Here is a 14,756-nt window from a genome sequence, read left to right on the forward strand (position 1 = left end):
AGCCCCCGGCGAGGATCGAACTCGCGACCTTTCGCTTACGAAGCGAACGCACTACCACTATGCTACGGAGGCAACTTCTTGTTGTCAATTAAATCGCATTTATTTTTATAGCCTTGTCACAAATTAAATTACTTATTTGTAGAGTAAGATTTTTTGACAAAAATTATCTCTTACATCTAAACAATATATAAAAGGGGAGTTTTGGGAGATTTTGAATAATTATTTTATATGAGGGATGTAAATGCAATTAATATAAAATTTAGAAATTAATTCTAATAAATATATAATCTACTTAGTTGGTTTAGTGGAGATTAGTTTTCCATGTTTCATATATACGTGAGTGAGTGGGAGGTTATCAAAGATAATTCTTTTGGTTGCACTACTTCATTTTTATATAAACGTTACCTCTGCAAACTGCAGAGATGAGTGCATCTCCATTTTTCAATATCTACTACACGTATGACTGTACAAGATGGTGAGATTCGAAGAGCAGCTTTAGAGAATGTGCCGGCTACTAGATGAGGCAGAGCAAAAGTGGAAGGAAAAGTTTCAGAGGATGAGTGGTGAGAAAGAAAATAGGGAGAAACAAAATAAGAGGTAGGCGCCAAACTTTTCTCAAGAATAGGGCTACACTGTCAATTGTAAAAAATATTAGGAGTACAAAAATATGGGCATAAATATGGTGTAGATTTTTGTAGGGCTTTTCCTATTTTGCTCTCATTTCTCATTTTATCTTATTTTATAGGTCCAACAATAATTCATTATCACATATTCATCTTCCTCTCCGATTCTCAGGTAAATAATTATTTTTATTCTTTATTTGTCACTTTGATTGATGTTAATTTGTAGTCACTATAGCTTTATCTTCTTGATTTAGATGGCTAGAGAAGCCTCCACAAAAATATGTGGAGTGAATTGTTCGATTGTGTACTTTCACGGGTCTCATACATCTTATGCTTTGCTCTACAGATGATCGTTTTAATATATATTGATATTGATTTTGTGCATTGCAATTTGATTTTGTTCTTTATTTTATTGTAGTTTTAGGCGAGACATGCAGCTTTACCTACGGGTTCTATTGAAGAGTGACAAATTATGGAGAATTGAAGGTTTTAGTTTATAATTATGAGAGTTTTAAAAATGACGAGTAATTATCCATTATATTGAATTCTTAATTGTGATAGATTTTTATCTTCCTACTCCATAATTTATTGTTTAAACATTATATATTATGTGATTTGTTTCAAATTTATTATGCTTCAATGTTGATTTGTATAGATTTTTTATTCTCATATAACTAAAATGGTTACTCATATTGTTCATTGTTAATATTGATTCTAATTTATTTAATTAATTTAAATTTAAAATTAATATTTTAAAAATATATTAATCTGTGCATAGCACAGGCGTGATTATGCACAGGCGTGATACTAGTTATTATAATATTTGTCTCTCCACGATAAATTCTAACTTACTAAATACCACTGTTCATACAAAAAATATTTCAATTAATTTAGAAAATAGGTAATCAGTACATTAAAAAGAGAAAAATATCATTTAAATTTTTTGTCATAATTTATAAAAGTAGCTAATTAAATCATAATTTTCGTATATTTTTCAATTGTTCTATATAATTAAAATTTTGACGAAATTTATTATTTAAATCATAATTTTTGGTTAAATTCTAAATAAATTTAATATATTTTATATTATAATGGTCAATTTTCTATGATTATTATATATTTGGCGAAGTATAATAATGAAAAAGTACAAAACTCATTATATATTTTCTCAAAAATTGAGATACACGAAAAAATTATAATTTAATTAGCTAGTTTTGTAAGTTATAAAATTAATTAAAAATTGTGTTTAAGTAATTTATTTCTAATAATATGTTAAGAGAAAGCAAAGGGTGAGAGAAAAAGGAAAAAGCGTTGCTCCACAATTAGCGACTAGGTGGACTGGCGGGTGTGAAAAATAAGCTATAAATAAAGAGCGAGTACAAAATTTACAATTCCATGGCTGTTCAAAGCAAAAGTAGCGGCGCCGCCGCGTGGAGGGCGGAGGAGGCTATCGCCGGAAATTCTGAAGCTTTACAAGCGCTGAGGGAGCTCATTTCCTATCCTATGCTCTACTCTCGCGAATCCAAATCACTCGGCTTAAAAGTTCAACTCTCTTTCTCTGTCTCGATAAATCTATGAAGAAATCACTGTTGGTTAATTAATGTAGTCTTATCTCCCCGATTTTTCAGTGGCCTCGTGGTTTGCTGCTCTACGGTCCACCGGGCACGGGGAAGGTTTGTAGTTTTTTTGTTGCTTTTTTGGTTGTGTTTACAAGTAGGTAAAGATTGAACTTTTGATTAATTGATGAAAATTGGGATTTATAGACAAGCTTGGTTCGAGCCGTCGTTCGCGAATGTGATGCGCATTTGAGCGTTATTAGGTAATTTTTTGTTTCATTATGAGTGTCAAGTGTTGTGGCCATTTTGTTTCCTTGTTTGTTGGATTATTTATGCTTTTACTGGCTTGGTGAAAATGAGAACCAAATTGGAATTAGGTTAACTCTTTGAGATTTATTATTTCAATTCTTTATGGGAACTGATTATGTTAGCAAACTAGTAATTTTGAATGCTTTTCTGATGAAAATGGTCCAAGTTTGAAGGGTGAACAATCTTATTTATTTGCATTATCTTGCAGCCCGCATTCTGTTCACAAATCACATGCTGGAGAAAGCGAGAAAGTTTTGCGTGAGGCTTTTGATGAAGCGGCATATCATGCAAAATCTGGAAAACCTTCAGTTATCTTTATTGATGAAATAGATGCACTTTGCCCTCGTCGAGACTCGAGGTACCATTGATTATAAGATGGTTAAGAACTCCTTGCTATTTAACTGGATGCTAGAGTTACTAAGAAATTATTGTTTAGTATTCATTAACAGCTGCAATTAGTGAAAAGTAACTCTTTGTGGCACTGTATCCTTACTTTCAGGAGGGAACAAGATATTCGTATAGCTACTCAGCTCTCCTTGTTGATGGACAAAAACAAATCTTTGTTGGCGTCTGGATTGCATGTTCTGGTTGTTGCATCTACTAATAGGTACATCTAGGAGATTTCTTGTCGAGTCTGCAGTTTTGTGTTACCATGTCCTCAGTGGAATTGATAGTTTTACTTATTTTCTGGCTAGAGTTGATTCAATTGAACCTGCTCTGAGACGTTCAGGACGTTTTGATGCTGAGGTTGAAGTCTCCACTCCCAATGAAAATGAACGCATTCAAATCCTGAAGGTATTATATGTTAATTCTGTTAGAACTTATCTCAAAGTTGTTCTGTTCAAGTTTCTGCAGTTTATATATCCACCTATATTTAGTACTACTATAACTAATTGTATTAAGATGGTTATTTAACTTGAAATTTCAGCTTTATACAAAAAAGCTTCCTTTGGATACAACTGTGAACCTTGATGGGATAGCTGCATCTTGTAATGGTTATGTTGGGGCAGATTTAGAAGCTTTATGTCGCGAGGCTGCCATGTCTGCTCTGAAGAGATCCTCCAATATAGACCAAGATGCTAGTAAGTTTAGTATTACTATGGATGACTGGAATCTGGCTAAGTCTGTGGTTGGCCCCAGTATAACTAGAGGTGTTACTGTGGAAATTCCGAAGGTCTTCTGGGATGACATCGGAGGGCTAAATGACGTGAAGGTGAAGCTTATTCATCACAATACTGCTTTGCCTCTAATGTTGGCTGAATTTGGCAATATTTTTCATCGTTGTAACAGAAAAAGCTTCAGCAAGCAGTTGAATGGCCCTTGAAACATTCTTCAACATTTTCAAGGCTTGGGGTATCACCTGTCCGTGGTATACTTCTTCATGGGCCTCCAGGGTGCTCAAAAACAACCCTTGCTAAGGCTGCTGCTTGTGCTGCGCAAGCTTCTTTTTTCTCTTTGAGGTTTGATCTTATTCAACCACTCTTTGACTCTTTCCTGACCAACTATGAACATAATGGTTTAAAACGTCAGGTTCTTAAATCCATATTTAAATCCTATTTATCATATTCTATATCAGTGGTGCAGAGCTATATTCCATGTATGTTGGCGAGGGTGAAGCTTTATTACGTAATACATTTAGGAAAGCTCGATTGGCTGCACCAAGCATAATATTTTTTGATGAGGCTGATGTGGTTGCTGCAAAGAGGTGATTTCCATAGTTTATTTGATAAAAAAAGTGATGGGACTTCAGCGAAGTATATTATTTCCTGATACATATATATTTTTATTTGCAATGACAGAGTAGGGGCCTCAAGTGGCAGTTCAACAGTTGGGGAAAGACTTCTCACTACTATGTTGACTGAAATGGATGGTTTAGAGCAGGCTAAAGTGAGCTGATGCGATCCTTATGTAAATTACAGACATGATTATAGGCAAAAGTTTTCTAACAGCTCCCCCTTAATATGTATGTTCTTTTGCAGGGGATTCTTGTTCTGGCTGCTACAAATAGGCCCCATGCAATTGACGCTGCACTTATGCGTCCTGGGCGCTTTGATATAGTAAGTTTTCCACGCGCTGCACTAGATTTAGCTTTTAATAAACCTTCCAAAATAGGATGATAAGTTCCAACTTTAGTCCCTATTTCCTAGATTTGTGTTTGATTACATGTTGCTTTCACGTTGCACCAGATACTTTACGTACCACCACCAGATTTAGAAGGTAGGCACGAGATCCTTCGTGTACATACACGAAAGATGAAGATAGGCAACGACGTTGATCTCAGAGAAATAGCAGAAGATACCGAGCTGTTCACTGGAGCGGAGCTTGAGGGGTTGTGCAAAGAGGCAGGAATTGTTGCTCTGAGGGAAGACATATCCGCCACAGACGTGTGCAGCAGACATTTTGAGGCCGTGATGAGATCTCTGAGGCCAGCTCTTAGCCGAGAAGACGTCGATTCTTATGCCTCATTCCGAAAGAATCCGCCTGTAAGACTTTCTGCTGCATCTGAATCTGAGCACAAGCAGCAAAGCAGAGGGAGCAAGAGTCTACTGCTTGCTGCAGTTCCTGCTGCAATAGCTGTAGTTAGTATAGTTTTTTATAATAGTCTCAAAAATATTGTTACCTCTAGAGAGCAACGAGCTACTTGAACATGTGTTATATTTATTCTACAAGCTAAATTATTTATTCACTTTATTTTTGGAATTATTGGAAATTTGGAAGCTTCACTTTGTCATCCTCTTTATCTACTATTCATTTGAATATAGAGATCTGCAGCCATTTCATTGTTATACAAGCTGCCTTTCTGGACTGTAATGGTCAAGATTGGCTTTTTCTTACTTCAACTATATTATTTTATTTTTGTACTAAAATCTTTTTTTATTTCACCATAACTCACGCCAATTTTGAAATTATTATTCAATTGCATTACTTGGTCGATAGAAGCACACATATACAAGAAACAAGTACTAGTACTAACTATATCTTTCTATAATTGGTTCAATAATGGCAAAGACTAGCACTTATATTTGTTAATAAAATGGTACAATTATTGTGGCAAATATATGTATTTTCGCCTTAAACTATGTATTAACAAATCAGGTAAAGTATTAAGAAATAAATCAGCATGTATATAAGTCAACTGATACTTTGCTGATTTACATTTTTTTCAACACATATTTTTCAAACAAGAATAGTCATACATATTTTTCTATTTCCTTTTCATTAGATGATAGTTACTGGTATTAATACTATCATTAATAACATAGTCAGGCACATGTATTATAGCTGTGGAAATTCATTGGGCATGCCAAATATTACAGATATGGCCTCTTCCATTTAATTTTTATATTGCTCTCAGCCACCATTTTCTGAACAAATACAATCCACCACCTAATTCCAAATTTATAAAGTGGTCCATTCATCATAAATACAACATACAGAGAGGTGCTGTCCAAACTCAAAGATTATAAATTGATGTCCAAAAACACATTTTTTATCATTTGTTAGCATCTCCCACACTCATGCAATAAACAAGAGAGAGAAGAAACAAACATGGGAAACTCTCTTGCATGCTTCTCTCCCTCATCAGTCTCCAAATCTCCTCCAAAGGAGCTTCACCCTCCATGGATTTCCCCCTCAGCCCCCCACAGAAGATCAAGAAAATCGGCCACATCGTCTTCTTCTCCTCCGGCCATGAAAGCCTCGAACGTCTTCGATGAATCCTATATCAAGCAGCAAGCTCAGATTGCTTCCATGCTCTACCACCATCACTTGCAAAACAATGGAGGTGATCTCCTCCTCCAGTTGGACCGCTCCGTTTCGACCAAGAATCCACCTCCTTCTTCCTCTTCGAAGAAGCTTCCTAGGCGATCTCGCTCTGTCTCCAGTTCTACCCCTCTCTCTTCTATGCACCTCCCTAATCTCCAGGTTTTTTCATATTTTTTTTTATATTTTTTTAGTTATTGTTTTTGGATTTGATGGAGTAAAGTTTCTTTGTTTGACATTTTCTTGGATTTTCTTTGGATTGAATTAGTTTAGTATGAGACGTGTTCAATGAGATTTTAATTTTAGGCAAAGCTATAACTCAATCTAGACTAATGGAAATATTTATTATATAAAATTTTTATTGACTTTTGAGGGAGAAAATATGTGTAGTTTGGTTTGTAGTAACATCATAATTTAATGTCAATAACTTGCTTAGTTGCCTTTTACGGCCATTTATTTAGTTGCAGGTACATCTTGACCCTATGACTATTCACTTTAACCAAAAAAGAAAAAAGTACTGTGAGTAATTTTTAATCATTCCAATAATTTCAGGATGCTGCAAGAAATGATGGTAAAGAGAAGAAGAAGCATTTTGTGCTGGTTCATGGTGGAGGTTTTGGGGCATGGTGTTGGTACAAAATCATAGCCCTTTTGAAAGAAGCCAATTGTGAAGTTGATGCCATAGACCTCACTGGCTCTGGTGCTAACTTTTGTGACATCACTTCTATTAAAACTATAGCTCAATATGCCAAACCCCTCATTGATTTCCTAGCAAATCTTGCTGATGACAAAGAGGTATGGTTTTGTTTCTTGGATATGATATTATGCTGTGGTTTTCTTGAATGATTATGATGATGATCGATGCTTCGAAATGCAGGTGATTTTGGTGGGACATGATGTAGGTGGAGTTTGTATATCTTATGCAATGGAGATGAATCCTAGCAAAGTTTCAAGAGCTGTGTTTGTTGCTGCAACTATGCTCAGCAATGGCCATAGCGCCCTTGATGTCTTCTCCAAACAGGTTGGCATATAATCGCCTTTTCCACAAATCTGCAATGCGTTTTTTTAAAGCTTTTTTGCTGATCTGAGAATTTGTTCTGCAGGCATCCTTAACTGAGCTGAACCAACGTGCACAGAAGTTTGTATATGGGAACGGGAAGAAACAGTTGCCAACTGCAATGGAGTACGACAAATCCCTCCTCGAAGATTTCTTGTTCAACCAGACTCCATCAAAGGTAATCTTATGGTATTATTTCTGATTCATTTCTTGATATTGCATTCACCATTTCAAGGCTTCTCATCTTATAATTTTCTGCGTGTGTGTGTATTTATGTTATGCAGGATGTGGCATTGGCATCGGTATCCATGAGGGCTGTGCCGTTTGCACCAGTGACAGAGAAGCTCTGCCTTTCTGCAGAAAAATATGGTTCTATTCCAAGATTTTATGTCAAGACAGACTATGATTTCGCCATTCCTGAGCCACTGCAGGAGACGATGATAAAGTCAGATCCGCCTAAGCAAGTCTTCCAGCTCAAGGGCGCGGATCATTCGCCTTTTTTTTCGAAACCTCAGGCGTTGCTCAGGCTCCTGTTAGAGATATCAAACACCCCACATGTAAAGCAGGGGAAGGAGGCTTAGAAAACCTTTTTTGTAGCAGCCCTTCATTGTAATTAGATCTTATCACACATTGTTATGTTATTTTCACAATAAACTAGAGTATTGAACAGAAAATATTTCATTGAAAATGTTTTGATGCAACAATATGTGATGTCACATTATGTTATTTGTAGCAGTAAAGAGTATCAATAGCTAAGCACCTCAAAAAATCAACATTTTGAGCAAACCAAATCAAACAAAACAGAGATTCAACTGAAAACGGAGGCATGGAAGCCGTATATAAACGTCTCTCACAGGGTTTTCCATTCATCACTTCTTCCTCGGAATTTCAAGCCTCTTGCGGAAATCTTCTTCCATAAGAGGGATACCATCGCGCAACTTGATCTTCGGCTCCCAGCCCAACAGCTCATTGGCCTTCGTGATGTTAGGCTTCCTCTGGCGAGGATCATCTGGAGTGTTGTCAACGGTTATGATCTTCACGTTTGGATTGATCATCTGCAACACAACTTTCATGTTAGATTAGTTGAGAAAAAACCTATCGGGCTGAAATATGGCATAAACAGTTTTACAGTTAAAATTTCTGAAGGGTATAATCTAAAATGGCTTCAAAAGTCGAAAACTCTACCTCCTTCACTGTCTCCGCGAGCTCAGTCATTGTGAATTCACCTGAAAATGATGCTCTTGGTTAAGACCAAAAAAACCATCGTGGTCTAATGTAATCATGTCGGAATTTTGTGTACCTGGATTGCCGATGTTGATTGGCCCGGTGTTGTTTCCTTCCATCAGTCTGATAAGACCATCGACCTTACCAAAAAAAGCAAATAGAATGAGATGAAAGAGAATTATATGATGCACTTTTGATTGCATAAGAACATGATTCTCAAATACCATATCAGAAACATAACAAAAGCTTCTTGTCTGAGTTCCTGGTAACTGAACTGTCAAAGGTTCATCACTGGACACAACAACATTTCAGAAAGTTAATCTCTCATCTTAAACACATACAAACACAAGAAGAGAATCGGGATTAGACAAGCAACCGAGATTCATAGGATATAATTATTACCGTATTGCTTGAGCTATGAAATTGCTCACAACGCGGCCATCATCAATGTTCATTCGGGGTCCGTAAGTGTTGAAGATCCTTGCAATCCTTATCTCTATTGCAAAATCAACGTTTCGTGGTGGTTAGGAATACATGAAGTTGTTGCGTTTAACATCATTTTGGACAAATTACATTGTACTCAAAGCGAGAGAGGAAAATACCAATCCCATGCTGTCTGTGATAATCAAACATCAGAGTTTCTGCTACTCTTTTCCCCTCATCATAACAACTTCTAACACCTGTAATTTCATAATGGAGATCAAAACGGCCAAATCAGCACTTGTCTCATTCCAAATGCCTCACAATAAACACATGACGGTTCATCAACACATAAGTACCTATAGGGTTCACGTTGCCCCAATAGTCTTCGGTCTGAGGGTGCACCAAGGGATCGCCATAAACCTCTGATGTTGAGGTCAATAAAATTCTACACAAAAAGAAATGCAGAATAAATGAAGTCGTTCAAGAGAAAATGCTGGGAATTAAAAGAAAATGTAAACAAGTCTTGTTGAACCTTGCTCCCACACGCTTGGCCAGCCCCAGCATGTTTAGTGTTCCAATCACATTAGTCTTTATCGTCTGTTACGCCAAAAATTTAAATATCAACAATCAATGCATCTTTGTTGGTGAACTATATACATGCTTCTTCTGTGACACTTACCTTGACAGGGTTGTATTTGTAGAAAATCGGGGAAGCTGGGCAGGCGAGATGGTAAATCTGATCAACTTCAACTAGTAAAGGCTCCGTGACATCTGCAACGAAGAAATTAATGGACTTAAAACCAGAAGAGCAAAACCAAATAAAAGGCGAGAACGTAAGAAGAAAATGCGAAAAATGCGCACCATGTCGAATAAGCTCAAATCGCGGATGGCCAATCCATTGTTTTAGGTTGTCCTTCGATCCAGTGAAGTAGTTGTCCACAACAATTACCTAACCAAAACCCCACAATCAAACTTGGTTCACATATGTATAAAAACACGCACGCTATGTATTTTGTAAGAAAGAAATGCTCACTTCGTTTTTCTCATTCTGCATCAGCTTGTCGACCAAGTGAGAGCCAATGAATCCAGCTCCACCCGTAACCAAAATTCTCATGTTTGCCTGCCAATCATGTTCTAATTATGTGAAACTGAAAACGAAAGTGATTATAGGAACATTTCTTTATTGGTAATAGAAGATTTAGAAAAAAAATCTTGAATATTAAATTCAAAATGATCATAACAACAGCAAGTCCAAAAAGATTTATCAGTTCAGACAGAGTATATTTTTATAAAGAACACATTGCAAAGCCTGAGAGACGGAAACGCATAGCCACATTAAACACCATCGTAGACTACCTGGAAAAATTTGGCTTTTCTCAAAGGCGAAGGCTCGGGAGGTGGCTTGGTGGACACATGGTTGCTTCCATTCGATACTTGATTAGCCATTATGAGGTGCCTTCTTCAATTAAAACTCAAAGGCCAAATCTATGCACATAAAACAACAATCACCAAATATCCAAAATATATGAATGTTTAAACTGAGATACTAATAGAGGAAACCAAATAAAAACATAGTAACAATCCAATTCAAAATTCTTATATTCTGGTGCAGATGTTGCACACTATAATCATCCAATCACTCATAAACAGAAACTATCATAACTTGAAAAAAAAATAAAAAAAATTCAACAGCAGATCAAGACCAGATCAAAAGTAAACACTTGAAAAACACACAACACATGTAATAAAACATAATCTCATGTCAGAATTACTTCACTCACCAACATTAAAACTATGTAAGAGGAAACTAATCTACATAAATAGAAAATAAACATTCTCAAAATCCAATAATTGGTGGCTAACAAGAGTCTAATCTCTAGACAGAATCAAATCAGCCTGCATTTAAAACTAAAAATAAATGAACCGGCCTTCAACCAAATCCATAAACAAACAAATCAGCTTCACACCATTCATCAAAGCATACACTAAATCAAGATCTAACAAGGAAAAAAACTTAAAAAGGAAGAATCTTTGAACAAAATCAAGAGGTGATCACCTAGTAATTGCTGTAAGTATTTTGAGTGGAACTTGCACACTCTCTCACAGCAAAAACTTCACCTTTATATACTGAACAATTTGAAACCCATAAATTCACTAAACAAACAAAGGACGTATATTTAATTAATTCAATGAAAAATTAAATCAAGGAGACTCCTGAACCAGAAAAAAAGAGCATGCTTCATCATTATTCTATACCAAACGTACCAACAAGAGAGAGGGGGAAATCTTGAAAGTGAAGTAAGATTACACCAAATATTACTATGATTTTAAGCAATATTTATTTTTTTCAGCGTACCTTCAAGGTCACTCCACACCAGAACAAAACCAGAGGCAGCTTATTTTTTTCAAAAAATTAACCAAAATGGTAGCAGTAATAAATACAAAAAAATCTGCTCTAATTGTCCTTTCTTTCTCTTTACTAATCTTTTAAATATTGTTGATAATCCCCAATTTAAAAGGTTGTTATCACTTCGGCCGAGTTATGTGGGCTTTTATTTCTTGATATAGTTGACTTCTTGATATTGATGAAATATTTAAGAGTTCTTAAATACTTTTAATTCTGAAACCGAAAAAAATAATACTTTAAATTCTAGAGAAAAAGAGGGAAACCAAATATTTTGAACATGGCAGTAAATCTCATAATGATAATAGCGATGATTTGATTTGAAATTATTAATTCTTTTAATTATTTATCATTGTAGATTTGTAGCTAATACTCCAGGTAAATTTGCAATGGAATAAAAGAAACTAGTGGAGTACTACTATTTTGTTAGTACTTTATTATGAAGTGAATTTCTCCTTTTGTTACCCATATTATATATTTTCACATATTTGTAATTGTTCGTTATATTTGTAAACTGTTAAATTGAGAAATACGTGAATTGTAAAATTCATTATCGCCCCACGTTAGTCTATAGCCTTTGTTGCTAATTGTTGTGTTTATTACTTTGTTTTCGCTTTCAAATTTTTTTTTTAGTATTTTACTTTATAATTACGTTTAAACTTTAAACTATGAGTTAGTTGACTAATTGCTTTGAGCTACGTGGTCATGAATAGTATTTTATAAAGAACAATATGAATATGGAGGATTTGATATCTATATATAAGTGGAGTGGATTAGCCTTATGTTAATAGTGGATTAGGGTTGCTTTCTTATCCACATCAACATCTAATGAAGAGATATTTATATATTTGATTTGATCAATTGCTAAATAATTAGTAATATCATACTAAGACTAAATCTTAGTCATTAGATTAAAAGATCTAGTGATTTAAATAATGCCATATATTTAATTAAGAAAATTAATAAATAAAATTAGTGGGTACTGATGTCAATTCTTTCCTATTAAAATCATATTAAACTTTAAATTTACGCGACTCTCTCGATTTAAATTATTTTTTCACAAAAAATATATCAAATTAAAGATAATTTTATAAGGATTCCAACAAGATGTCAATTGCATATGTTCTGACGACGTTCGGATGATGAAATTTGATATTTTTATTTTAATTTTCGTAAATATAGATAGCCAGATTTTTATCAACAAATACATCAAAAAATCTCAATAAAACCATGTAAAAATCTCAATAAATATGTGTTGATATTTTCTTGTACTAGTGTTGATATTTTTATGTCATATTGTTGATATTTGTAATACACTATGTTGATATAAAAAAAACATTCACGAAAATTATCATATGACATCATAATGACGATATTACCATTTTGTTGATATTTTGTCTACTATTTATTGAGATTAGTAAGATTTAATCTTATTCACTCATTTTAAAATCTAGAGGGAACATCTTTTTTGGTCCACAAACTTTGCCAAAGTATCATTTTAGGTCTGTGAACTTTGAAAATATCATTTGAGGTCCATCAACTATGAGTTAATATCATTTGAAGTACTTTTTTACTATTTCCAAGTTTTTCTGGACGAAAATACCCTCAATATCTTTAAGGGTATATATTTTTAATAAACTTATCATATACTCATATTTTTTTATAAATATCTTTACTATATATTTTTGATGAATTTTCTATATATAATTTGAACTTCAATATTAGCACTTAATTTTGTGACATGCAAGAAAATATCCTAATTCAATTTTTTATCTTAAAGAATTTTAAAATTGAAGAAGCAATTTTACTTGCATGTCACAAAATTAAGTGATAATATTGAAGGTCAAATAATATTTAGAAAATTTGTCATAAATATATTGTAAAGATATGTATAAAAAATATGAGTATATGATAAGTTTATTAAGAATATATATACACTTTAAGGTATTGAGGGTATTTTCGTCCAGAAAAACTTGGAAATAGTAGAAAAGTATTTTAAATGATATTAACCCATAGTTGATGGACCTCAAATGATATTTTCAAAATTTACGGACCTAAAATGATACTTTGGCAAATTTCGTGGACCAAAAAAGATGTTCCCTCTAAAATCTAAAGGTGGAGATTTGGTCTTGATTTTGGATTAGGGTGCTATAAGCATTAGAATATGACCCTCCATAAAATACTTAGTGAATATATTTATATGGAGTATATACAAAAAAAAGTTTAATTCGTTTTATATAATAAAAAACATTATAAGAGCATCTCCAAGGAGAAAAGATATATAGAAAAGGTATATCATCTATATATCTCCTTAGAAAGTGAAATATACCCTTCCAAAAAGAAACATACTCCAAAGGAAAAAGGTATATGGAAAGGTAAATGATTGTTTAAACATAAAATAATAGTACAAAATACATTAAAGAAATATAAAGTATGATGCCTTTTCAAATATCTTATTCTTTAGAGAATGGTTTTTCATGAAAAGAAGGCAAATGTGGTAGTTATAAAATTTTACCTCTCTATTAATGGAGAGGTAAAGATAGATACCTCTTCAAAATCAAAATGAGAAAAATTTAATACCTTCTCAAATACCTCTCTCATTGGAAAATAATTTTTCATAATAAAAGGTAAATATAGTAGTTATAAAATTTTACCTCTCTATTAATGGAGAGGTAAAGATAGATACCTCTTCAAAATCAAAATGAGAAAAATTTAATACCTTCTCAAATACCTCTCTCATTGAAAAATAATTTTTCATAATAAAAGGTAAATATAGTAGTTATATTAATTTATATCTCCATTTACCTTTCCCTCTCGTAGATACTCTAAAAGTATTAATTCCGATTTTTAGGTTGGTGAGAGGTCCTCATCATATTTTAGTATATTATGAAAGTGATTATGTTGAAGCATCATCTTTGACACTTTTTGGTAAAAATACAAAGTGCGCTACACAATTTGTAATTATTTGAGTATGTAACTAAGAGATTTAGTCATTTTTCATTTAAGTCGCATTCAATCGAGAATATCATTGAATAATTGAAGTTTTATGGAACAACTAACCTGCATATCTCAAGTCTGATTGAAGTATGTCTATATAGTATATAGTCCATATTTAATAAATTTCTACCGAAAATAAAAATCTTAAATTAAGAACTTATCATACATTTTTTTTAATACAAAGCTGACCTCCCCGATAATATCATTATATCAAGATATAAAGATTCACTACGTACTGAAGATCATGATGTTATGACATGAAATCACAATGCCAAATACTAAAATTAATTAAAAATCTTTCATTCACAAAATGGCATTTCTTCAGTTACAAAAGTTAATAGCTCTTTTATCTTTTTCATTTATTAAAAAACATTTTATTGTGTATACACCTAGAATATGCT

At 33.6% G+C, this 14,756-nt stretch overlaps 3 protein-coding genes, 1 long non-coding RNA gene and 1 other non-coding gene across 7 annotated transcripts; 3 read left to right on the top strand and 2 right to left on the bottom strand.

Moving 5' to 3' along the window:
* Positions 1–72, bottom strand: TRNAT-CGU (transfer RNA threonine (anticodon CGU)). Its single transcript has one exon. It is a non-coding gene; the product is annotated as a tRNA-Thr (tRNA).
* A 276-nt stretch (positions 73–348) lies between these two features.
* On the top strand, positions 349–1,168 carry LOC148923415 (uncharacterized). The gene is made up of 3 exons (XR_016132484.1): positions 349–597; positions 746–795; positions 1,042–1,168. It is a non-coding gene; the product is annotated as an uncharacterized LOC148923415 (long non-coding RNA).
* An 822-nt stretch (positions 1,169–1,990) lies between these two features.
* Positions 1,991–5,211, top strand: CDC48B (cell division cycle 48B). Its single transcript, XM_048102716.2, has 12 exons — positions 1,991–2,165; positions 2,252–2,296; positions 2,387–2,442; positions 2,697–2,846; positions 2,988–3,095; positions 3,184–3,283; positions 3,417–3,701; positions 3,779–3,948; positions 4,065–4,193; positions 4,288–4,375; positions 4,468–4,545; positions 4,675–5,211. Exons 1-12 carry the CDS (start codon positions 2,019–2,021, stop codon positions 5,131–5,133), a joined length of 1,815 nt encoding a protein of 604 aa, XP_047958673.1. The 5' UTR covers positions 1,991–2,018; the 3' UTR covers positions 5,134–5,211.
* Positions 5,212–5,868: 657 nt separating this feature from the next.
* MES15 (methyl esterase 15) lies at positions 5,869–8,011 on the top strand. Its single transcript, XM_048104956.2, has 5 exons — positions 5,869–6,412; positions 6,803–7,045; positions 7,128–7,271; positions 7,354–7,485; positions 7,592–8,011. The coding sequence occupies exons 1-5, from the start codon at positions 6,038–6,040 to the stop codon at positions 7,886–7,888; spliced, it is 1,191 nt and encodes a 396-aa protein (XP_047960913.1). The 5' UTR covers positions 5,869–6,037; the 3' UTR covers positions 7,889–8,011.
* On the bottom strand, positions 7,970–11,456 carry LOC125205814 (UDP-glucuronic acid decarboxylase 6). Of its 3 annotated transcripts, none has more exons than XM_048104958.2 (13): positions 11,311–11,456; positions 10,311–10,439; positions 9,988–10,074; positions 9,816–9,903; positions 9,634–9,725; positions 9,487–9,551; positions 9,311–9,399; positions 9,134–9,211; positions 8,934–9,027; positions 8,756–8,822; positions 8,608–8,671; positions 8,493–8,533; positions 7,970–8,362 (listed from the first exon to the last, which is right to left on the bottom strand). In XM_048104958.2, the coding sequence occupies exons 2-13, from the start codon at positions 10,398–10,400 to the stop codon at positions 8,177–8,179; spliced, it is 1,041 nt and encodes a 346-aa protein (XP_047960915.1). In that variant the 5' UTR covers positions 10,401–10,439; positions 11,311–11,456; the 3' UTR covers positions 7,970–8,176. The 3 variants fall into 3 exon arrangements, with proteins under 3 accessions (XP_047960915.1, XP_047960916.1, XP_047960914.1); XM_048104959.2 differs by having other exon boundaries at positions 11,220–11,340; XM_048104957.2 differs by lacking the exon at positions 11,311–11,456 and adding an exon at positions 11,011–11,136.
* Between the last annotated feature and the right edge of the window lie 3,300 nt (positions 11,457–14,756).

This window comes from Salvia hispanica, chromosome 6, assembly GCF_029641045.1.
Source record: "Salvia hispanica isolate PSC_SH4W2 chromosome 6, Shi_PSC_v1, whole genome shotgun sequence".
Lineage (NCBI taxonomy): Eukaryota > Viridiplantae > Streptophyta > Magnoliopsida > Lamiales > Lamiaceae > Salvia > Salvia hispanica.

Coding starts and splice junctions, on each gene's coding strand:
- CDC48B (XM_048102716.2), top strand. CDS start 2,019: ATGGCTGTTCAAAGCAAAAGTAGCGGCGCCGCCGCGTGGAGGGCGGAG. Junction 2,847..2,987: donor TGCCCTCGTCGAGACTCGAG/GTACCATTGATT, acceptor CCTTACTTTCAG/GAGGGAACAAGATATTCGTA. Junction 4,546..4,674: donor GTCCTGGGCGCTTTGATATA/GTAAGTTTTCCA, acceptor ACGTTGCACCAG/ATACTTTACGTACCACCACC.
- MES15 (XM_048104956.2), top strand. CDS start 6,038: ATGGGAAACTCTCTTGCATGCTTCTCTCCCTCATCAGTCTCCAAATCT. Junction 6,413..6,802: donor TGCACCTCCCTAATCTCCAG/GTTTTTTCATAT, acceptor CAATAATTTCAG/GATGCTGCAAGAAATGATGG. Junction 7,272..7,353: donor TTGATGTCTTCTCCAAACAG/GTTGGCATATAA, acceptor TTTGTTCTGCAG/GCATCCTTAACTGAGCTGAA.
- LOC125205814 (XM_048104958.2), bottom strand. CDS start 10,400: ATGGCTAATCAAGTATCGAATGGAAGCAACCATGTGTCCACCAAGCCA. Junction 10,075..10,310: donor GAAAAGCCAAATTTTTCCAG/GTAGTCTACGAT, acceptor CATGATTGGCAG/GCAAACATGAGAATTTTGGT. Junction 9,726..9,815: donor ATTTGAGCTTATTCGACATG/GTGCGCATTTTT, acceptor TCTTCGTTGCAG/ATGTCACGGAGCCTTTACTA.